General features: G+C 48.3%; 1 protein-coding gene across 1 annotated transcript in view; it reads right to left on the bottom strand.

Annotated features, from left to right (window-relative positions):
- Window positions 1-3205: 3205 nt before the first annotated feature.
- Window positions 3206-24539, bottom strand: part of LOC120846550 (histone H3-like centromeric protein A) — a 38532-nt gene continuing 17198 nt past the window's right edge. The window contains exons 2-4 of the mRNA XM_040218358.1: window positions 9775-9972; window positions 6961-7146; window positions 3206-3355 (exon numbers count right to left, since the gene is read on the bottom strand). Of these exons, the coding sequence (XP_040074292.1) occupies window positions 3206-3355; window positions 6961-7146; window positions 9775-9972 (534 nt within the window). The remainder of the gene's footprint in view (window positions 3356-6960; window positions 7147-9774; window positions 9973-24539) is intronic.

The following is a 24539-nucleotide window of genomic DNA, read 5'->3' as shown; positions in this document are numbered from 1 at the left end:
CCCTGTCAACACTGATCAGATGACGTCACGGCGGAGTGAACTAGTATTCTTGTATCTGTAGGTGTTGCCTTGAACATGAAACTTTACCCACGCTGCTGTATGAAAGGACGATGCATACTTTCGTTGTAGGTGACCTCGTTTAAGACTGTGCAGGCAGTTGCATTTGGAATTTTCGAGAATAGGGTGGACCACCTGAAGCATCCTGGAGCACATGTCTAATCTTCCGTTACGGTTCATAAAACAATACGGTAGCATCCCTGTTGTCAAGGTCCTACCTGCCGACCTTCCGCCTCCAACGCATGAATGGCAGTCCTCAAGTTTCGGTTAGCATCATCCAAACAGAGACCTATGAATTGCGACCCGAGATGGCCGGCACAGGTGCGAGCTCTCCGAGAAACAGCGCGCTCGAGACGAGTCAGAGGAGTACGAAGACTGGGTCGGCACAGCGAGGCCACGTCTGGCCTCCTGCCTGGGTATCGGATCACCAGAGCAGTGGGTCAAGTTCACCTCGACTGATGGCGTACCCTTGAGCCGTGCAACAGGTGCAGATGCATTCGGGTTTGTGTTGAACTTCACTGGTGAAAGGCGCCACCGCCGTCCCCTTCCCTCCCTTCTTTGTTCTTTGCTTTGACCCTTGTTCTTTTGTATTGCACCTTTTTTTTGCGTATAAGTCTGCTAGGGCTCCACGCGGATTTGCAGCTTCCCACTCATTTTATTTCTGAACAACTGACTCGCTGACTAACTGAGTATAGCTAAACGTAAAAAAAAAAAGAATAAAAAATATAAAGAACCGGGCCCATTTCATTCCGGGCAAAAGGCATCTAATTCCATTCCCATTCCATTCCCTCAACGTTGCCGCCATTTCATTCCCCCCCATTCCATTCCGGGGACGCGAAAATGTGGAATGATTCCGGAATCATTCCAACTCCGGAGTGGCAACTCCGCAACACTGCTTCAAAACACCGAGGTCTTTACACCACTGCATCAGGATGGATACACCGAGGTTCGAGGACTGACCAATGCAAGACCGCTCGCCACGAAGTTGGACATGACGTTTCGGCAAACCGTTCCGGCAGACGGGAAACTGACATCACGTTTTGTGATAATCGGGATGCCGTATTCTTCTCCAAAAGGCGCCTTGGATATGAAGTTATAAACATCCTCAAAATCGGCATAAAATTTCGTGGTGCTCACCTAGAATTCCTCGAACGACCCCCAAAAAAGGAACGATTTGGGAATTCCAAGATCGGAAAATGTTTAATGTCGATTGTCATGACTGTTCGCGGAAAGTTGCCAATGGCAAATGAAGACTAGATGAAGCTTTAATCAAGAAATAAAGCAATCGTCTCCACTTTCACCGTGTTTTTCTGCACGTTTTACGCCCAAAGAGCAAAGCACGAAAACCGCGTCGCCAGACTCTGTTTGTCTGTGTATTTTGAAGTGTTTTGTTGACAACTCCAGTGCCACTAGGAAACAAGTTTCCTTGTCCCCTGTTCTGCGTAGTGTCCGCCAGGTGGGACGGCGGACTCTGACAAACAGGCTGTCTCTCGTTGTTGTGTGTCGCTGTCGTTTGTCGCTCTAGTGGGACGTGGCTATTAGGCTAGGTGGCACAAGCTACCACCCGTTACAAAGGATACAGCCGTTTACATCCATCCATCCATACAGGCGGTTTCCGCTACCTGCCTCGCTTTCATTGCCGTCGTGGACAATGAAGGCGAGGCCCATAGCTTTCAGTTACAATTAATAGTACAAACCCAACTCCAACTCCAAGTACAAATAATATGGTCCAGACTTGAAAGCTTGAAAAGTGGTTTTTATCCCGACTCAGAAGTACAATGACTTGTCCTGAATGAATGCTGATGAGTTAAACGGTAAGACATAGATGGTGAATGACCTCAGATTTGAAGGGAAACTGGGATGGCAGTTTCTTAGGACTATTGACCTTCAACACTTACCATATTTTTTGCATTGGGAGATTGAAATACAGTAAAACCTCGTTATAACAAAGTTGAAGGAGCGGTCGTAATTATTTCGTTATAACCATTAGTTTGTTATAGCCAATGTCCATTTCTTCCCACTATTAGCAAGCAAGGGGAATTATGATTGCTTTGTTATATCCATTAGTTTGTTATATCCCGTTTTGTTATAACGAGGTTTTACTGTATAGAGTTTAGCGAATAAATCCAAATTGACAAAACTTTTACTGGTGGGTGTTTTTCTGGGTTTATTCGAAGACACAGATTCCTAGTATACCTAGGCATTCAGTTCACTGCTATCAGACATCAAACTTCCTGATCATTATCCATCCATTTCAACAAGTTACTCAAAACCCTTAAAGGTTGAGCAATAAGCCGCTTGCAATGATTTCATATTACGAATAACTTAAAAATTGTCAAGATTTTGCATCATGACTCTTTAACTAAAGCAGAAACGTGCCGAGTGTTCTTCAGATACACTAGAAAAAAAAACCAAAAACTGCGCAAACATATCTCATCTGGTCAAATTGCTCAATCACAGTGCTTGCACGCAACCTACTGTCTCATGAAAGCAGTTCACCAAATGACAAGGCCTAAAACCCCTCCCGTTCTTGATACTGTGACCTCCGCTCGAAATCGGGATGCCGATTCAAACACCTTTGCCCTAATCTCTAAAATGACAAACAACTTTATTGAAAATAAAAACAAACAAGCAAACATTAAAAGTGATATGCTGAAATACCTGAGAGGAAAAAAAAGGAAAAAGTGTCCGAACTTTAGGTGCAATACGAGAACAGACAAATACGACACCAATCCGCAGAAAACTTTATGTGGAGCGGGTCGCACGCTTCCGTACACGCGTCCGTTAACGTTGCAAACGCAACTTTGTCATTGAAAAACAAAAAGCACGAGTTCACAGTTAAAACACTAAAAAGGCGCGAGGAAGAGAGTGAGAATGTTGACGAGTAAACGACTTTGTCCACACACAACCGTGGACGCAAGAAACTGGAACGCGGTCGAACCTGCGAGGCGGCGCTTTCCTCCCTCTTGGGCCTGCGACCGCACATTCGTCCCCGAGCCGACAGTGTGGCGACAAACTTCCACTGCACTGTCAGCTTGGGGGCGAACGGAGTGTTGGAAATGCAACGACGAGAAGAAAACTATTTACAATGTCGGCGAAACGAAGCTATGTACAGAGCATTGTCGGCGTCTGAAGGAAGTGGGCGGCTTCAGAAGGCCGTGGCGATGCTGGCACCGAAGGCCTTGAGGAGGTTCTGGAGGAAAATCATGTTTGGCCTCATCAAGGTCTTTCTCTTGGCGTAGAGGGAGCACAGGTAACTCGCCGACAGGAAGTTCGTCACGAAGTCCTCCGACGCGTCCTGGAAAAGAGGTGATGCCCGTCAAACGCCGACGAATCGAGGCGACACGTTAGAACTCGGACAGTGCCACAATTTTAATGTCGAAAAATTTACGGCTCGCATTTTTTACATCGTTTCTATTGGCAATAGAGGAGAAAATGTGGCACCTTCATTTAAAATGCTGCAAATTTGCTGCATACGGTAGAATCTCGATGATACGACGACGGTTCGTCCGAATTTCGGTACGAAACAAATTTTTCGAAATTCCCGGCCGAAGGTCGTTAAGACTAATATATTACGTTTCGGGATAGTCCGAATGCTTTCTCGGCCGCGGTGGATCATGGGAACGATTATCAACAACGTTTACACATCCTGTGGGGCGGCATCACTTGGCTCCTACGACTGTAGCAGGCTTTTTGAGTCATTTCTCTCGCCGTTCTTTCTATATATGCACCATGCAATCCCGGTAACCGTAGGTGCGTTCCGAATTTCTAAAACACACCCACATCCAGCGCTGCTCTGTGTTGTCGCGTGATGAGAATTTGGCTCGCTGGAGTAACTCGCATTTGCTTACTCCAGGGTTGCTGCTTTATATTTATTGTCACGCGATAAATGGGTTTCAGCAACTCTGACTGACTCGAGTGAACGTGAGAAATGACGTTTGGAATTGACGTTGATCGTGGAATCAACGCTTATCTGACGGCTTTTGCAAGTGTGAATTCACAAATCCTAGAGTGGCTGCTCCTCCGGAACCAGAGGAAAACTTGAGAATTGAGGATTGAGACCTGCTTTGTGCCGAGAAATCGGCCTTTGATTTAATTACCGCAGATGACAGCCTCGCTACTTGCGGATTAAGGACTGCCGAGGCAATCGTTGACGAAGTGACGGCACCGCAAGGATGGTCAAGTAGTGGAGATAACGACGGCGACGTAACTAATGACAAGCAGCCACCGACGACTGCTGAAACACTGCATGCCCTCGATGTGCTGCGCCGCATAGTGAGCCCGAGATCAAGGTCAGCGACGACAGGTACGCGCGTTCTTCCATGTTCCAAAAGTGCCGTTTGGGTGACATCGAAAAAAAAAAGACTCGGAAGAACATTACAGACTTCTTTAGACGGGCGTGTGACCAATGAATTGCACGTACAGCCGCCCCTTTGCTTTTACGTAGTTAGGCGACTTGTTTTTTGTTAGTATGAATTTTGAATGACACAAAAATTTCCTGCGATCCCTCGAGATTCATATCATCGATATTCTACTGCAATTGAAAAAAAACAACACCATATTTTTTTTAAATTTGCAGTCTTGTGTGGTTGTCATCGGAACTATGGTGTGACCTTTTTCGCGGTGCCATCTATCCATCTATCGGAAATAAAGGAAACCGTTTCCTTTATTTCCTTCTTTCTCCTTCTACGTCTTCTACGTTTCCTTCTACGTCTTTCCCCGCGGCAAGCCGTCCCACCTCGATCCCTCGACGATGGCAAGCGTGACCTTGAAAAGTTGACCAACGTGCAGGGAAGACTGCTGGTCCCAAAGACGACACCGAACCTCACTCGAAAAACTTCTTGTTCAATCTCTTTGTAGATTAAAAACTAGCGCACACAAGAAAGAAAGGGTTCCCACTTCTCGTATTATGGGTGGCCTTGACTAATTCCCACAATTACTTGGCCAAGGCCAAAGTTAGAACATCGTTGCACCGCCTCTTTAAAGGGGAGACACTGCTCTTTCATGTAATGGAAAACCGGCGGTCGGGTCTGTTAGTGCACCGCGGCTCGGACAGCGTAGAGCGCAAGCTCGCACCGCAAGACCCAAGGTTCCTGGATCTTGTGATCCTCCCTACTCCTGCCCGTTTCGATCTGGACGAGCATCCTACCGGCGTATGCCGAAGACCCAAGGCTAGCAGTGGTACCGACTAAATAGGCCCTGTAGGTCGATTCAGTCACATGCCTACCTGACCTATGACTGAATAGGCATGTATTGACGAAAGAAAGGACTACCGTAAAATCCAGAGAGATGCCCCACCCGAGAAAGATAACCCACCCCCATTACTGGCCAGATGTGCTATTTTATTTGAAGCACCAAAAGATAGCCCACTCCTAGTACAGTGTAGACCGCATATAACGTATGTCGCGGGAGTCTCGAAAATCCGCACTATAAGCGGTACCGCGCTATAACCAAAACATCAATTTTTTCAGGCCAAAATACATGCCATGAGACAACTTACCTTTGTAAAAGAATTTATTTTATGTTAGATGAAAAAGAAAGCTTAGTTTGAGGAAAATCATTATTTTACCAGCCTAGTACAGTTCTGTCTCAAGTGTGTCACACATTTTGAAAGAAATGAGCAGCTTTTGCCTGGTGCAGCCTTTTAACGGCGTCGCGGGTTGCGGACGGACGTTACGAGTGTTCAGGATTAGTAACCCCAATCACTTTTCTCGGGAGATGAAAACGCGTGAAAATTCGCATCCTTCATACGGTACGCGCCAGTAATACCTTGTACTTGAGCACACGGATGAAACGCGCCAAATAAGAAATCCGGGCGATGTTTGAGGACACAAATGCTTAGAAATCACCACTGTAGTCGAAGTAAACAAACACAACGACACGGGCGTTTCCGCCGTCTTGAGAGCGCCGCCACGACATCGCCGCACGAGTAGGTGGATCTTCCCTTCTAGTATGTGCTGGGTTATCATAGCGACACACAACGAAAATTCACAGTCAAGGATAGCGCTTTTACGCGAACGATGAGATGAACGCCGTCTACGACGACGATCACAACCGACGCCATGTTTGCGGATAGAAGCAGCCGGCCCGCGACCGGCATGCAGTGCGTGTGAATACTTCTCCTCGACCTGCGATTGGTCTGTCGTTGCGGTTTGTTCCCAACGCAGCGGAGGGACGCACGCACGTGAACGACACGTGCGTGCGTCCCTCCGTCGCTATGGAAACCGAAGCCTCTCCCTCTCTTTTCGCTTCTCCCCGCTCCTTCGAGCAACCTCCGTGCCCCGCGAGTTCCGCTTGCGGCTCGCGCCGTCAGCGCCGTTATCTAGTGTCGCACAGGGAAGCGTGCTCGCTGCTCGGGTCGTCGGCACGATCGGCGGGCTGTGCCAGAAACCGCATTATAACCGGTATTTCCCTTCGCACGCCTGAATTTTAAGCGGTATGTAATTACATGGAGTTCTATGGGAGGCGAACCGGTGGTTTAAAAAAACCGCATTATACCAAGTCCTGCACTATAAGCGGTTATGTTGTAAGTGGTCTATACTGCAATCATAGTTTCGGATCAACGATGACCGTGGCGCAAATGCGCCTAGTTAGCTATGGCGAGATATAAGCGAACACTGCTGATTGGAAAGTACAGTCATCTTTGCTTCATTGCCCCTTGCTGCGATAACAACTTCGACAGGGCCACACAATCAAAAAATAGTATTTTTTCAACATTCCTCGACTGCACACCGAAAGTTAGCCCACCCCTCATTTTCACCCAATTTTCTAACTATTTTGGTGAGCTATCTCTCAGGACTTTACGGTATGTGGGCAAACGTCGACGGACAGACGACGCGGGTCGTTGCCGACGGCGATCGGTATGTGCGCCACGACGAGGACCGAAAGACGAGGCAGGCCCACCTGTAGCGCCTGCAAGGCGAGCCCCTGCATGTAGTAGCGGTCGGAGCGACTGGGGGCCAAACCCTGCAGTATTTCCCTCACCACCCGCGCAAACGACAGCCGCGGAATGAGGAGCCGGGTAGTCCTCTGGAGGTGACGGATGTTCTTGAGCCAGGGTGGGGCACGAAGCTTCGGCCTCACATTGCCCTGGGCAGAAGAGGAGTGGCAACCGCGCTGATTAGCTCCTGGCGATTGGCCTCCACCGGGCTAAAGTGTCAACCGCCATTTTTAAAAAGAAAGCTGATGGCGACTTTTTTTTCTTCTAAAGTCTTACGCTGCATGAAATGCCGTATTTCAGGAGCGGTCGTCTAAATTTGCTTAGAAGACACTTAACGGTCGTCTCGGAAAGAAGCTATACATTTATTAATTTTACCGCTAAACCTGGCGGGAAATGCACCGACAAGCAGACGGATGGGCGAAATCTTGCAATTGGTGGAGCTCCGTTGAAAAGCATTTCGCACCTTCAAGAAAAGAACTCTAGCAATTTCTGCAGTTAGGCAAATCAATACCAAATAAACACACAAAAAAAGAAAGCTCTTCTTGCATTGTTGTGCCAAAGGCAGACTTAACACAGAATGCACTGCATACTGCTTCGCACTGACACTGCTGGGAGGAACTCTGCACGTGTCTTGCGCCTCGACGGCACGAATGTTGTCATGCGCTACGTCTCTGCAAGAGAGCCCCGCCAAAAGCGGAGTAAGCTCTGCCCGCACACCGAAAGTGGTCTTGAAGTGGCAATGAACACACCGCCGCTGGGACACCGCCCTTCTGCGATGCCATCGGGCGGAAATCAAGGGACCATTTTTCTTGTGACGCGGTAAATGCGCCGATCGGGGGAATGTTTTGGACGCTTTGGTGGGAGTAAAATGCGAACTTCATGCACACAATCAACAACTACAAGTTACCTGTTTGCTACAATCTCTTAAAATTATGTGATTTCTCGTTTGTTTGAGCAGTATTTATGGTCCGTGGCGGGCCGTAGCTGAAAACAGTTCCGAGATAATAAAATTAACTTCTTTAGGAAAAGGGGATTCTTAAAACCCTTACATTTGATGCTTTTTAGAGAACATCGAGACAATGTCTACGGGGTGTCCCAGATTACTTGCATCAAACTTTAAAAAAAGTGGAAGCCGTTTACAACTCCCTGTAACACCGAATTAGAGCGCAGCTCTTGAGGAGGAGGAGGGAAGGGTACTGGGGGGGGGTGAAGTGACCTGCGGGAGGGGTCACGTGACCTTGGGGTGACCTTGGGGGTCACGTGACGATGCCGATGATGTCATCAGTGACGTCACTGATGACATCATCAGTGACGATGACGATGCGGACTCCGATGACGTCATCAGCGATGATGACGATGACGATGCGGATGTCAGTGACGTCACTGATGACGTGATCCGTGATGATGACGATGACGATGCGGATGCCGGTGACGTCATCAGTGACTTCAGTGATGACGTCATCAGTGACGATGACGATGCGAATGCCGGTGACGTCATCAGTGACGGTGACGTCATCGGGGAGGTCTCGTGACCTCGGCAGGGGGTCACGTGACTCTGGGGGTGGTCACGTGACCTCGGGGGGTGGGGGTGAGGGGTGTCACGTGACCTCGAGGGGGGGGGGGGCAGGTGACCTCGGGGGGGGGGGGGTCAGGTGACCTCGGGGTCACGTGACTTTGGGTGGCGCGTGACCCTGGGGGAGGGGTCACGTGACCTTGGGGGTCGCGTGACCTTGGTTACGCCGACGCCAACGGCGACACCGCTCAAGCCGGGAACGGGCCCCTAAGAGCTGCGCTCTAAAAAGCAAACGGAGTCCTCCACGGAAGGAAAACCAACTGTACATCGTTAGCAAGCGTCTTAACATAGTTGCCACATTTTTCTCAATCTGCCCAATTATTCGGTCGATTAAGGCCAATTAGCAAACTTCAGTTATTCCTTTAAGGGCCGAGTTGTGAATGGGAAAGCGCCCCGTTTCTTTCTTTTACGATTTGGTGCAAGTCATCCCAGACGCCTGAAATATATATCTTTTAACCTGTTTACAATCCACGCACTAAATACTTCCAAATTGCGTTCACTTACACCTACGCAACGACGCGTTTGATTGCACGGTGCCCCACACACCGTACAAAAATCACAGGAAGTTGCATCTCTCCATTGTAACCATTACACCCACTGTTGCCGGGTGCCATTAATGATGCCCGCGAGACGGCCGGGGAAACGTCGCTACTTGTGAGCGACGCTCCTTCGGCGGCTTCGGCGCCCGCGTCTGACGGTTTCAAGATGGCGGCACCCGTGCAACCGGGTGGGTAAAGACAAGAGCAGAGCACGAAAAATCGTGAGCGCCGACTTTGTTGGTCCCGAGAAAAGGGACGATAAAGACGGCGGCAGAAAAGAGGGGAGAGAAAGCAGACGGAGGGTTAGCCGTGCGCTTTTCTCCGCAGCGACTGGAGGTCGTTGGAACTCTGGTTGACTTTGTTTTCGTGGCATAAACAACGCTGACTTTTTTTTTGGCATGGCAGGTTTGAAAAGAAGGCAGCTCCGACCTCACGGGCAACGTTCTGCCGCTTCTCCGCGTACAGTAAGGAGCTGCCGGCTACACGGGCTTGTCGGCACCTTACTCCGGTACGTCCGCGTCTGCGCCGCCTCGCCGTACCGAAGCGGCCGGGATGCGTGGGACCTCTTCCTCCTACTCTTGGCACATCTAGTTGAGCGGCTTTAGTGGCCGTATTTTTCAAGATGGCGGCACCCACGCGAAGGCTGCGAGGAAAGGGCCAGTTACCCTCCTGGGAGAGGTAGACTTTCGCCTCCTGCCGGGTCCCTTTGATGCCGAAGGCTCCGGTGCCGGTGGCTCTCGAGCTCGGCGTACCGCCGCCGATGATTGTGCGGGAGCTTGGCGCGCCGGGTTTGGCGGACGTCTTTCCGGCGTGGGTTTGGCCCCTAAAGAGAGGTTAAGGTAAGTGAGAAAAACCCAAAAAACCTAAAAACAAAAACAAAAAAATAAAAAATAAAGATAAAGAGTTTTTTCTTTTAGTGTTTTGTTTGAGGTAAGGCAGTCTCGCAAATCCACGTTTGGGAACTGTCTCGGCACGAATTGACAAACGCCATAAGCTAAGGCCCCGGCGAGCCAACTGGGGCCTTAACCTGGACACTTGGAGAGAGAGATTTTGGGGGTTTATGGCGCAATAGCTACGAGGCCATCTGCGCCGAACTAATTGTAAGGATCGTTGTACTAAAGGAAGGGTTTTACAAAAGCATGACCAAAAGGCTAGAGTCGGTGTAAAAGGCCAGTACTACTAAGGAATTCTATTACTCGTTCAAAAGGGACTAGGGGATTCTCTCCCATAAGGAAAGCAGGATGAAATGATATATGATATTGAAAAAATTCAGGGAAATGAATGCGGCGCTTGGGCTGAAGGCCGGGACACAACCACAAGATATGTAAAACAGTGAGCCTGTCACCACATTGATCACACACGGGTGGATCTTCTCCCGAAAGCAGATACCTATGAGTTATAAATGAGTGTCCAATTCTCAGGCGACACAACGTTTCATGAAGTGGGCTCTTGCATGAAGAGCTTTCCCAAACTCCCAATGCAGGTTTGGTAACATAGAGCTTGTTATCACACTCCATGTCCCATTCCAATTGCCAAGAATGAAGAATCGAGGACTTCACCAAGGGCTTAATATCTTGATAGGGTAAACAGGACAGCGATTGTGGAAGGTTCCCAGAAGATCCTGCAAGCTTGTCGGCTTCTTCGTTGCCCTGAATGCCAATATGACTGGGTACCCAGCAAAATTTTATATTTTGACCCCCATGCAAAGCAGAGTTAAGTTTATATTGAATTTGTTGTACAAGCATATTTCTAGTATCTTTAAGAGAGCAAACTGCAAGAATCACACTTTGAGAGTCACCAAACAGGACCGCCCTCAGTATTTTCCTACTGATAATATAGTCAATTGCCATTGATACCGCGTAGAGCTCCGCAGTAAAAATGCTGGCAATACAATCAACTCGTTTAACCTTGGAGAAGCTTTGAGAGTATACAGCGCAACCGACGAAAGATGAAGTCTTGGCGCCATCTGTATAAACATGAAGATAACCATCATACTTATTTTGCAGTTCAGCAAACTCTCGCTTAATTACAGCATGGGAAATGCCGTGCTTGTTGAACTTTGCGAGAGACCAGTCGGATTCAACTCGCTGTGTTTTCCAAGGTGGAATACCGTTGACTTTCCGAACGAGGACGACCTGGTCCAGAGAAAGGTCCACCGAGGAGCGAAGATGTTCAATGCGGAAGCTTAACGGTCTTACAATGCTTGATTTATTTTCAAAAAGGCGATAGAACCTTGAACTTGTGAGGGAAGAGTACGTCGGATGCTGAGGGTCGGCCAGAATCTTGTAAGCATATGTTAGACTAAGATATGTACGTCGTTTGTTAAGGGACAGCTCATTAGATTCTGCATACAAACTGAGGACGGGGGACGTCCGGTAGGCTCCTGTTGCCAGTCGCAAGCCGAGATGGTGAACTGAGTCCAGCATCTCAAGGGCAGAGGGCCGAGCCGACCCATACACTACTGCACCGTAGTCAAGGCGGGATCGTACAAGGGCATTGTATAGCTGCAGGATACATTTTCTATCAGACCCCCAATACTTGCGAGATAAAACTTTCAGAAAGTTTGTCGACTGAAGGCATCTTTGCTTCAGCGCTTTAAGGTGGGAAACAAAATTAAGCTTTCTATCAAATATCACACCAAGAAATTTGTGCTCTTTCCTAACAGGTATAGGAGTTCCATTCAATTCCAGGGATGGATCCAAAGAAAAGGGAACACAGACCGTTTTTGAAGCAGAGAACTTGAACCCATTTTCGTCGGCCCACTTGGACAGTTTGTTTATGGCTAACTGCAACTGGCGTACACAACTAGAAAGGTTACAAGACGATGATGAAATCTGTATATCATCAGCATAAAGAGAATATGAAATTGAGGGTGGCAGCAGTTGTGCCAGTGAATTCATTGTTAGCAAAAACAAAGTAACTCTTCAAACACCCCCTTGAGGGACTCCGTTTTCTTGAACAAAGGAATCAGATAGGGCTGAGCCGAGACGAACTTGTAAAGTCCCGTCTGTCAGATATTCCTTTATGCTTCGCAGCATACGGCCCCGGATATTACAGGCATACAGGTTTCGGAGAATCCCATACCTCCACGCTGTGTCATATGCCCTTCCTAAGTCGAAAAAAACCGCAACACAGTGCTGCCTGTTTACAAATGCCTCACGTATCACAGTCTCCAGGCGAACTAAGTGGTCAAGGGTAGATCGACCTTGGCGAAATCCACATTGATTGTTATCAAATACCCTCTGGCTTTCTAATATGTAGACCAGTCGCCTGTTTATAAGCCTTTCATATGTTTTCCCAAGGCAGCTTGTCAGTGCAATGGGGCGGTAGCTTGATGGTTGTGAGGGGTCTTTGTTAGGCTTTAGGAGGGGGATGATATGTGCGTGTTTCCAAGCCCGAGGGAAACATGCCTTTTCCCACAAAAGATTAAAAAACAAGAGAAGGTTTTCAAGGGATTCTGGAGAAAGGCGGCACAGCATTTCATAATGAATTCCATCGGGACCAGGGGCAGAAAGCTTTGTCACATTAAGAGCCATCTCAAGCTAGCATCGCGTAAATGGTTGGTTATAAGATGCTGAATTTCCTCCTGACATGACAAGCTTTTGTCGCTCTGCACGAGCTTTTGACTGTCCGAAAGTATCACTGTAGTTGGTCGAACTAGATGAATTATAAAAATGTTCCCCAAGTATGTTGCCAATATCTTTTAGTGATGAAGAAGGGGCATTAAACGTTGGAATGGCAAAGCACCTGTAATCCCCATTTACTTTCCTGTATCTGCCCCAGGCCTCTTTGGCTGGAACAAAGCTGGTTAAAGAAGAAAGATACTTCATCCACGACTTCCGCTTTGCCTGCTTCCTAGTCCAACGAGCCTTGGCTTTTCGTCGCTTGAACTCAACAAGGTTGCTTGAAGTGGGGTATCTGCGAAATTTGCCCCACGCCCTATTTTGGTCCGCCCGGGTTGTGGCACACTCCTTATTCCACCAAGGTTTACATTTTTTGGGTATATTACCAGATGTCTGTGGAATGGACTGCTGAGCAGCCTTTAGTATCTGCTCAGAAACATAAAGTGTAGCGTTCTCAGGGGACATAGACGAAAGAAGCGAAGGATCTAAAGTGGAGTGAAGATTAAAAAGCGCCCAGTCTGCCTTGTCTAATTTCCAGCTAGGGACCCTCTTTAAAAGATTAGGCAATGGAACGGTACTCTCTAAAACAACTGGATAGTGATCACTTCCAAAAGGGTTATGAAGAACCTTCCAAAAGAAGCAAGGAAGTAATGAAGGTGAAGCAATAGAAAGATCAATGGATGTGAATGAGTTGTGTGCCGCACTAAAAAAGGTTGGCTCTCTCCCGTTAAGTAGGCACAGCCTTGAAGACAATAAAAGACGTTCAATCGCACCACCACGGGAGTCTTGACGGGTACTATCCCACATAGGATGATGGGCGTTAAAATCACCCAAAATTAAAAAAAAGGTTGCGGGAGCTGTCCTATAAGTCCCTGCAGCTCTTGAAGGTTTAAAGGAATGTTAGGTGGTAAGTATAAAGAAACAATTGTTACAAGGCGGTCCAGAAGGAGACATACTGCAGCAGCTTCCAGCGGCGTGCACAGCGGAACTTGAGAGCAAGCAACTCCACTCTGCACGACCACTGCAACACCACCAGAAGGGGTGGAAGAGGGGCGATCTTTTCTAAAAACCTGATGATGTCTTAAAATATTAAAGGAATCAGTGCGAAGATGGGTTTCTCGCAAGGCGAGAGCGATGGGCCAAAGCTGATCCATGAAATAGTTCACATGATCAATATTTCTTAAAATACCGCAACAGCTCCATTGCATAAAATGTAACTTAGTCATCTGTAAAAGGCATGTAAATATACTACTGAAAAAATAAACCTAATAAAATGAGTAAGATTGTAGAGTCAACACAAACTAGGTGGAAGACATTGGGATCATCATTTGGGAGGGACTACAGGCTTCTTATTCTTTTTATGTTTACTAGAGGGCGTTTCCCACTCCATATTGTCCTGGTCGGACCCAGGAGTGGACAGATTGTCAGCGTCCGTCAACATCTCCACCTCCTGAGAGGTATCCGTTGTTTTATGAGCAGCACTTGTCCGGCCAGGTGTCCGGGGGGGGGGGGGGGGGCAAACCCCGGCCACGACCGGCTGGGGGGGTTGCAGACGAGCTGGGCGACGAGTCGTCTGAGCTCGTCCGGTCCCCTCCTTTCACAGGAGCTGCATGGGCACCATGCTGCTCCTTCCGTAGGGGGGCCCTCTCTAGCGAGCAAGAGCGAGAAGTTCGCTCCGTCTCCCCAGCGGGGGACCTAGGAGAGGGGGCAGGCGCGGCTGCTGCCGGCCTGTCCTTGGAAAGAGGAGCAGCACGCGTGCTACCGCCAGGGATTGGAGGAAGCAGCTGCTGCCCCTGTCGGGGAGCTGGGGCCCTGAAGCCGGCAGCCAGGATCTCGGGAGAGACCTGAGTGGCCCTCGACTCCGAGCGTGGTGCAGGGCCCCTGCGCACCACCTCGGCAAAACTCCCCTTTGATAAAAAGGAGAACCGCTTCTTGGCTTCTGGGTACGGTATGTTTATGTTTTCTTTTGCTTTGATGGTAAGGATGTCCTTTTCTAACTTCCAAGAGGGACATGCCCGATAATCAGCAGGATGCGGTCCACCGCAATTAGCGCAGTGGGCCACAGCCGCCTCCCAAGTATCGGAAACATGACCTTGACTACCGCACTTCGCACATATCTCCTTCCCACGACAGCTGCGTGTTCCATGACCAAAACGCCGGCAACGGAAGCACCGCTGGGGGTTGGGGACGTACGGGCGGATGCGGCAGTTCAAGTATCCTGCCTTGATTGTCTCAGGGAGAGTGTGCCTTTCAAAAGTCAGAATGACATGTCTCGAAGGAATTTGTTCGCCATCTTTCCTAAACATGATGCGTTTTACGGCGACGACACCAGCACCTTGGAGTCCCTCGAGGAGTTCTTCCTCACTGGTGTGCAAGAAGTCGTCCTCAGAAAGGACTTCACGGACAGTGTTTAGAGTGCGATGAGGGCTCACCGACACCTTCACATCAACGATGGTAGTCAGTTTGAGGCAGACTTGTACACGTTACTGAAAAATAGTAAGGAATTACATTTACAATTACTCAAGGCTAAATTGTAATTTATTACAATTACAATTACTCTCCCATAAAAGTAACTGACCGTTACCCCAAAAAGTAATCCGTTACTTTCGTGGCGTTACTTTTAACATTATTGTCCTCAAGTAAGAAACAAAGGGAAGAGGGTTAATCAAGTTCTTATTGGCTGCCACCTGTTCCATTTAATCACCTTGAGTATTTTGAGCAACAGCTGGCTCTCGAATGTCTCGTCAGACATTTTGCATTATCTCTTACTCAATATGTCGTTTGCTACGCTGAACACCATTTGAGCTGAGGCACTGGATGGGAGTGCCATCTTGTTCCTCACCAATGCTTCATGCTCTGCACTGAGCTTTTTCAGCGAAGCAAGGGATACTATTTACCTCGAATGTAGAGCAAAGCTTCGTCGTTGCAGCCGTTGCCTGCTATTCGAGAGATTTAGTAGATCCTTCCGATACCTCCGATACCCGCGATAGCGGTACCGGAGTATCGGATATCGATATTGGAGTCATCGGACCGATCTACTAAAATTCTCCATTCTCTAAATCGCGAAGCTGTAGAAGCCATCAATAGCAAAGCATAGTTGTAACAGTAAGGTGATAATTAAATAATAAATAAGGTTTGGATCGATATTCTTTTTCCTTTGGTTCTGAACAGTTCGAGCCTCACTTGAGTTGTTGTTGAATAAAAAAAAAGTTTCCAGTATATAAATTTAAGCAATAAAAGAAAAAGGACACTCATAACAACAATTAATTAGATCGTCGGTTAAAACAGGGAAATGTAAACGCACGTTCGCCGTTCACGCGGAGCCAATGTAAGCTGCTGCAGCCGCTATCATCCATCCATGGCAGATAGCGTTTTGGCAGGTGGGTTGGCAGGCTGCGGTAAAAATAGCGTGGGTGATATTGCGTGCTTGAATAAAATTATTTGACGAAACATGTTTTTGAAACCCGGCGTGAACAGTAGTCCGGTTTTTGAGGACCTGGTAAAAGTTTCATGAAATCGCAGCACCGGGAGAAAAGCAGCACAGCACGTATCGAAAGTCGCATCGAAAGAAGCATCGAAAGCAGACGACGGTACGGAGTCTGCTTTTGATGGGAGCTGCGCTGCTTTCCCCCGGTGCTGCGCTTTCGTAGAACTTTTGCCGGGTCCTCAAAGATGAGGCTACCGTTCACGCCGGGTTTCAAGAATCTGCTTCGTCGAACAACTTCAATCAAGCACGAAATGTCACCCACGGTACAGTGTACTAGATCTACGGCTATTTTTATGGCAGCCTGCCGCCATTGCGCTGTCCGCCATATTACTATGATGGCTAGAGACGATATAACTCTACATAAAGATGGCCGCCAGTGACCGCATTCCGGTCCATAGGAGGAGCTGGTCAAACGCGATCCAGCAAATAGACATAGAGATCAGTGGTCTCTCCCATATACTTGCGTGTATTGCCTGGTGTCAAGCAATGGCCGCCGGTGGCGACAGCGACGGGCTCCCGATCCGCGATCCAGCCTACTATAATAGAGATCAGTGGTCGCCCGCCTTCTCTGGTGGTCGTCAGTTCATAGAGTAATCTACACAAGGGAAAGAGTGGCCACTCGAGCCGTTTCGCGGCCGAGCGTTTAGTTTTCTCACCGACCGCTAAGTGGTGCCAGTGTGCCAAAGAATGAAAATATTTCGTGAGGTTTGTTATAAATAAACACTCAAGTTTTACTTTTATTATATTTAAAATTGTTGAAAGTATCATAAAGGGTGAAATAGGTTTTGTTTACTACGTTAAGATCACGTGATATACGGGCCATTTCCGGTTCCTGCAGTTGCTCTGAGAAAGCGACTGGAGTGGCTAAAGCGGGACGGACGGACGGACGCGTGCGTGCGTGGACGGCGTGACCCAGAGCCGTATATTGGGAGAGTTTGGCCAGTGGGTGTGGCGACGAAGGCGCCGGAGAGGAGAAAAGTAAATGAAAGGGAGGAGAGCGCCGAAGGAGCGAGAGAGAGAGAAGGGAGCAGAGAGGAGACGACCGCCATTTTTTAGCAACGCTTTGGGAGACTGGTCGGAGAAGAGCACTGCTGAGGCTACGCGTCGTCTGCTACGGGCCGACTTCTTTTTCGCCTGAATAAAAGTTTGTGGCCATACGCCGAAAAATCTTCATTTATTAGCTTTTTAACCCACCGAGGAATAATGGAATGTCACTTTCTTGCCAGAGCCAGCGATATAAAAGGCAATAATCGAGATTTAGATGCCGATCCCAAGCGTTCCGCCGGGAAAATGATCGAAGATGGCGGCCCTCCCCACTCAGCTGGGAACAGCCGGGAGTTCATGCGCATGCGCTCATGCCTCTCGCTCTGCGCCGTGTGCTGATTGGCTCACTCAAGAGGGGCGCGTTACGGCGGCGAGATCATAGACTGACCAAACTCTCCCCATATACGGCTCTGGCGTGACCGCATGGTGCCTGACACCTGTCGACGCGTTTTGTGTTGAGCACATGTAAGCACAGCGAGCAGAATGGGAGCACAACGTGGATATTGTCTGCGCCTAACAGGTTTCTTCAGAAGGTAAGACGTTTTCTCATTTCTTTGTTATTGCTTAGGAGTAATGCTATATGCACTCCGGAGTGCAGCTCGGCCGGAAATTGCTATATGCACTACGTTTTTCTCGTATAAAATGAATGATCACAACGAGTTTTCCATCCGGTGGCATAGCGTAGGGGTCAGCGTGTCCGCTCTGTACGCAAGTGGACGCAGGTTCGAATCGCGGTGATCCTACCTTTTTTCTTTTTCTTTCCTTGGATGCTCGAGTAGCGGTCCTCCAGCTCGACCTCGAGAAGACATTCGACTGTGTAGCGCACGAAATTCTCTCAGCGATTTTGGACCATGAGAATGTGGGCCAAGTAATTCGCGGGGGCGTGGCTCTGGCGTACCGAAATTGTACTACAAGGCTGATTATAAACAAGTGTCTGGGGGCCCCCATTAAAGTACAACGTTCGGTGCGCCAGGGCTGCCCCCTCAGTCCTCTTTTGTACAGTATTTATATCGAAACGTTATGTTTAAGGATACAGTATTGTGGGGGGATTACGGATTTTCAACTGGGTTGCTCAGAAGTTAGGCTTTTAGCCTACGCCGACGACATTGCTGTTTTTTGCACCAACAAAGAACGTGTCGAACGAGTAGTGAGGGGAATTAAGGAGTATTCTGCAACCACGGGGAGTAATGTAAACTGGGACAAAAGTATACATGCCTTGCAAGTGACGTCACCCTAGGGAACATCTAGGGAAGGACGGGGCCCCGCACCATACTGGTGGTTGACTTCACGCCGCGCGGATGCGCTTACAAAGGCGTAGGATGCTGCTAACGGCCCGGACATGCGTTAAGATGCACCATATTTTCAACAAAGGTACCGTGAACTTAGAAAAACGTGCTGAGCTTACGATGATGACGTTTATCCTACGTGCGGAATTTTTCGGCATTGGTGCGATTGCGCTACGAGCAGAAAGTTTCGAAATGCCGCCGGCGAAGTTTTGACGCAAAGGGATATGCCGTGTCCCCAGAAAAAGAAAAAAAGCTTAATTGCGCACTTCATAATTTGGCGAGCGGCTCTAGGAGTCGCTTGTAGAAAAATTGTTACGATTTTGCGAAATACTATTAAACAACGCAATGTTACCGTCATAATCTTAACCCTGAGACAGGGATAAATCAAATAACGGACAAGAAACTCTCATTGTCTCAGGGTTTATATTATTATGTTTCCTAACCGGCTCGGCCTGCATACTTTCGCTCCTTGCAAAGGTTATCGTATCGCGGACGGCACGAACCGATGACCCGGCGGCTCGGTGAGCTTGCACATGGGGGCCGCCGATCGCCGTCGGGCCGGGCTCGCGGCGCGACACTCGCCCGGATTCAGCCGGGAGCCCTGAAGGTGCGCTCGAAGCGTGAAAACGGCGTTATGCAACGAAGGTCAAAGGCTATATACACCACGAACGAGCAAAAGCCGATGCAAAGGCGTGCACGAACGTAAACAACGGTAGAAAAGTGCCGCCGTTCGCCGCTATGAAATGCGTCCCGCAAACTCGATAATCCGCAGCCGCATCTGTTTCCTGCCGCTCGTAGTTTCTCTAACTTGACGTCTACTCTGCCTCATGGGGCATGCCGACGAAACGATCGGACGATCGTCGGGATACGGGGTATTGCTACAGCCGAGCGCGGCGCAGTTTACCATTGCTCTCGCTGCGAAGGGCCGTCGAGTCAACCACCAACATGGTAGATACCGGTGTTCGACGTCATGATGTGACGTAGGTGCAAGGCATGTATTGGGTTTTGGCACGGGGAATGGACTTCAAGACCGAGTTTTTTTTTTGCAAATGTTAGATGGTAAACAACCCCCGTCAAGTACTTGGGAGTACCGCCAGAATGCTATAAGAGCATTCTAGCGGTACTCCCAAGCGGTACTCCATTGGATTGCGCAAGAAATGAAATCTCAACTGGAACAATGGAAAGGACAGCATCTCTCGATATTTGCCAGAGCGGCGGCGTGTAATTTATTTTTAGTATAAACAATATGGTATGTGATGCAGGTGCTGTATTGCACACGACTTAACATTTAAAAACTTCATAGAGTGTTTGCTCTTCTTATTTGGGGGTCATCCTGGGAAAGGTGCGCGAGGGACAATTTGTTTAGGGAAGTCCGGGACGGGGGACTCGAATTGTCCCCCCTTTTTCTCCGTCCGGTAGTAAATAGATTTTTGTTTTTTCGGGACTCTTCCGACCCTTTTCTAAGAACTGTGTGTCAGCTGAGGTTGGCGCGAGCGCTGCCTCAGCTGATAGTGTCGTCCACAGAGTGTATAGGTGACATTCACTTGACGTCACTCGCTAGGTTCGCTGGCATCGCCCACCACGGTCGCCATCTTCGAGGTCTCTTGCTATCGCGAATGCCATCTGGCCGGACCTTTTGAGCGTGGTTTAGCAGTATTTTACAACTTTAAAGGGTCTTTTTGATCGAAACTAAAGGCTATTCTTATACTTCGATGCTTTTGAAGAGCCGTATGAGTATTTTTTGTGTGTTTTAGTTAGTTTTTGTCGCTATCGGACTCGTTTACCGCGGCCGCGTTGCTCCCTCGGCTCCATGAAGCGCTCCGTGTCGAACGCCGTGCCGACGGCGGTAGCTCTTGCAAGAACTAATTTTTCAACTTTGGTGCTTTTGTAGCACGGTGTGATTACTTTTTGTTTTGTTTTGCTAGTTTCTTTATTGTTTTTCTCTAGCGGATTTTCTGTACTACGGCCGTGTAACCGTGTTGCTCCATCGCCGCTGTGTCGTACATACGTCGTGCCTTCGGTATTCGTTCCTGTGCAGAAACATACCGTGCGCCTCACAGAGTGCGCAGCTTATGAAAAATGCGGCGCATTTTTCATTAGCCCAGGCGATTTAAAAACCGCATGTAAGCGATTTGGCGAGCGGGAAGACAAGCGACGGCGACCCGCTTCGCTGCCGCTCGGTCACTCGCGCGACGAGGCAAGCCGCGTGAAAGCGACGGGAGCACACGACCAAGGCGATGAGCGCTAAGTTTTCAAGAAATCCCAAAACCGAGCTACGCGACGAGTGACAGAGAAGGGTGAACCGCATGTATGCGATTTAGCGAGCGATGGCGACAGCGACGGGAGTCGGCGACGAGCGACGGAGATTTCTCGCGGTCGGTCGGCGCGTCGCTCGGTTTTTGGATTTCTAGAAAGGGTCGCTTATCGCCTTGGTCGCTTGCTCCCGTCGCTTTCATGCGGTTTGCCACGTCGCGCGAGTGACCGAGCGACAGCGAAGCGGGTCGTCGTCGCTTGTCTCGTCGCTGTCGCTCGTCTCGTCCCGTCGCTCGCCAAATTGCTTACATGCGGTTCAGCCTTTACACACGGTACTCGGCGGCAACAAAGAAAACGGCCCGCCCCCGAGACCAACTTTTCTTCTCTCTTCTGTTCAACGAAGCTTCAACGATATGAAATTAGCACACACTAGCAGCGGACGACCGCGTAGCGTACCCAAGCTACAGAGACCTCGAAGATGGCGCGGATCGACGGTGGCGCTCCCTGGCAAAATCGAACCTGCAGGCTCAGTGAATACCACCTATACCCGGTCATGTTCGTGGTTATTTCAGAGAAATTATAAGTTCTTTTCGGTTCTTGCGGACACCTTTTTCAATGGGTTATTTTAGTACGGTTACACGTGAAAAGCTATATAAAGATTTAAGAAGCAGCGTATTATCTGTACCGAGGTACAGATCCATATACTGTGAAGGCCCAGGGCAGGATGTTTTGAAAAGAGTGAAGAGGATGCGAGTTAAGCCGGGGGTTAAGACTTTCTTTTTTAAACTTCATACCGGAACGTTATCAGTTAGAACATATTAAGAAAGAATAGACAGTTTTGTCCCTTGGGGAACAAACTGTTACACTTGTAAAGTCCCAGAGACTATTGAACATGTTTTTTTACATTGTTGGGAGGGGGTATTCTTCTGGGATGTGCTCCAAAGAACCCTACACAAGGATTTTCCTTTAGACCAACACGGTATTAGATTTTTGGCAATAGATAATGAAGGAGGGGTGCCATTTGATTTGCTAATACTTCTGGGCCTCCACAGTCTATGGCTCTCCCGCACCGCGAGGCTCCATAACGATGCCGATGCTAGACCGGCCAAGATATATTTTCGCCAAAATGTTGTGGCGTACGTAGAATATTTAAAAACAGAAGCTGATGTACCAGATTGGGTATCCAGAATCGAACCGTAAGAAACGTTGAGAGACTTTTGATGTGACGTCAACCATCAAAGGGATGATTGTTTCATACTTCCTTTTCATTTGTATATAATTGACATGTTACCATGTGTGTGTAATGTAAATATGTGTGTGTGTGTGCTTTCGGTTTAAATAATCGGATAACAAAGAAAAAGAGTGTAGCCTAGTGGTAAGATGTCCGTTTTATAAGCAAGCTATCCCGGGTTCGATCCCCAGTGCGGCTTACTTTTTCGTTTTTGTTTTCTCGAACATTTTATTTTGCCGACGCATTTGGCGATGTTTACGTTTATTTTTTTACGATTAATACAGGAAAAAACGAAAGTCATCGCCGAAATTTCGCTGAACGAAATGGTATGTGACTTGGTTTCCGGAGGTGCATGGGGTACAGCGGGGCTTGGTTTGCCGGCTGTTCGCCGCAAAGCGGCGTGTACGACGGGGCCAATGGGTTAATACCTTTGTAATTAGCAGCCGCATACTGTCGCTGCGAAGCGGCGTAAACGCAGGCGGGGACCTGTGTTAACGAGCTCCCCAGTGATACACGCGCTTTACGACTCTTTCGGACGGCACTTGTAGGCGCGAGTGGAGTGCCGTCGGACGGCACTGTAGACACAGCCAACGAAAAAAAACGCACAAGAGGACGAAACAAACGACTGTCGTTTGTTTCGTCCTTTTGTGTCATCCATAGTAACCCTGAGACGCAGGAAAAAAAGTACGGACAGTACAACGAAGTCTTTATTATGGATATGGATATCATTCACCAGCTCGCCTGTGTTTTTTACCTTTCGTCCTCTTGTGCGTTTCTTTCGTTTTAAGTCAACTTAGATCAGCAACACGCTCAAGTCTAATTGTTATCACAGCCTTCCATTTAGCGCATACTATTTGACGTGGGAACAAATACGACGCAGCAAAGGTAGCAGCCTGAGACGGAGGTTGGGAACCCGACGTATCGGTAAGGGGACGTTTCGGCATGGGGACGAACCTATTTTTCCAACTGCTGGGGCAAAAAAAAGTAAAAAAAAAATTTGGGGCAAAAAAAAGGACGGCAGTTTCCTGCCATTAGAGCCCTGCGCGGATAACAGTTTGATCATCCGCATCCGCAATGTTCTTAAATAATTGTATCTGCATCCGCGGACTTTATATCCGAACCGCATCTGCGAAATTCGGAACCACATCTGACTCTCAATCCGCGCATTCATTTTACATCATAAAATCATGCATGAATAAAGATTATAAAAGCCATGTTGATAATATCTTATAAGCCGCCTGCCTACCTTTCTACAAAGACCTTTGTGTAAGAACATGGTGAAAGTCATTTTATCGTATTCTGTTTTATCGTATTTCTATGATAAGCGATCATCTTTCACATTTCATATCGCTGGAAAGATGCTCGCAGTTCTGAGATCGTCTTGGGAGTCCGTGGCATTGACACTGTTTTTCAGGAAGGGGGGGGGGGGGAGGGGGGGGGGGGAGGGCGTGTCTGTTTTGCAGACGCTCGTTGCAAAGAGCAAGCGCCGCATAAATACATACATACATACATACACAATATTGTCAGCCCGAGTTTAGCCGGCAGAGGCAGGGAGTAAATTGAAAACCCAAAACGAGCACACTCGGGTGCGGCAGGGAGTGCGCAGGGATGCGCGCCCGAGAATACTCGGGCGCAGCACTCAAAAGGGTTAAGGTACGTAGGGGGGGGGGGGGGGGGGGGGGGGGTCCACACTGACTCGGAGACGACTCCATCGAGGACGGCTCAAGTACGGAAGGCGTCCTGGAATGGTTGGATCAAAGATATTTGCAGCTGCAATAGACTCGCCGTTACCGTTGTTCAGTTATTGGGCGCATTTTTGACAACGGGTGGTCTCGGAGAGCACAGATGGATGTTAATGGCCCTTTGTACGCTCGGATACGTGTTGCTGATTCTGCTTCGTCTTTGTCTAAGCTCATCCACAGTACGCCGAAGACACGAAGCACGATTTATGCTCAGCCAGACCGACTACTTCAGCTTGCAGCACTGTTGGGTCCACAAGTGTGAAACACGTAATCGTATTCAGTGGGGGTTGACGGATTTATTTATTTATTCAAAATACCCCTAAAGGTAGGAGGGTATTACATGGGGGGAACTCACGCAAGCACATATATTACTATACACGCAAGAACACAAAGCATGCAAAGACAATATGAAAACTTGGAATATAAAAGAGTGTTAAGTATTAGTATATTCTTTCTTTTACGTGTCCATTGTTTTTAGCGCTTTTACCCTCGAAAGTACGGATCACCAACTAGCCCAAGTGCATACCCTTCTATTAGTATAACCACGCATGAGCTCTTGGAAGTTAGACATATCTAGTTCAGTTGCAATGTAAGCCGGTAGGTTGTTCCATTTGGTTATGGTTCATGGTATGAATGATCGTGCATAACTAGACGAGTGGCTTGTGATGTGCGTTACTTTGAATGAATGACCGTGACGTGGAAAGATAATGGGGGGTGTTGGAAAAAAATACTTGTGAAGCGATGCATGGCTTGTGAAATAATGG

This window comes from Ixodes scapularis, unplaced genomic scaffold, assembly GCF_016920785.2.
Source record: "Ixodes scapularis isolate PalLabHiFi unplaced genomic scaffold, ASM1692078v2 ptg000137l_1___fragment_2___debris__unscaffolded, whole genome shotgun sequence".
Classification (NCBI taxonomy): Eukaryota; Metazoa; Arthropoda; class Arachnida; order Ixodida; family Ixodidae; genus Ixodes; species Ixodes scapularis.
The sequence above is the reverse complement of the archived record's forward strand: the minus strand, read 5'-3'. Positions and strand labels throughout refer to the sequence as shown.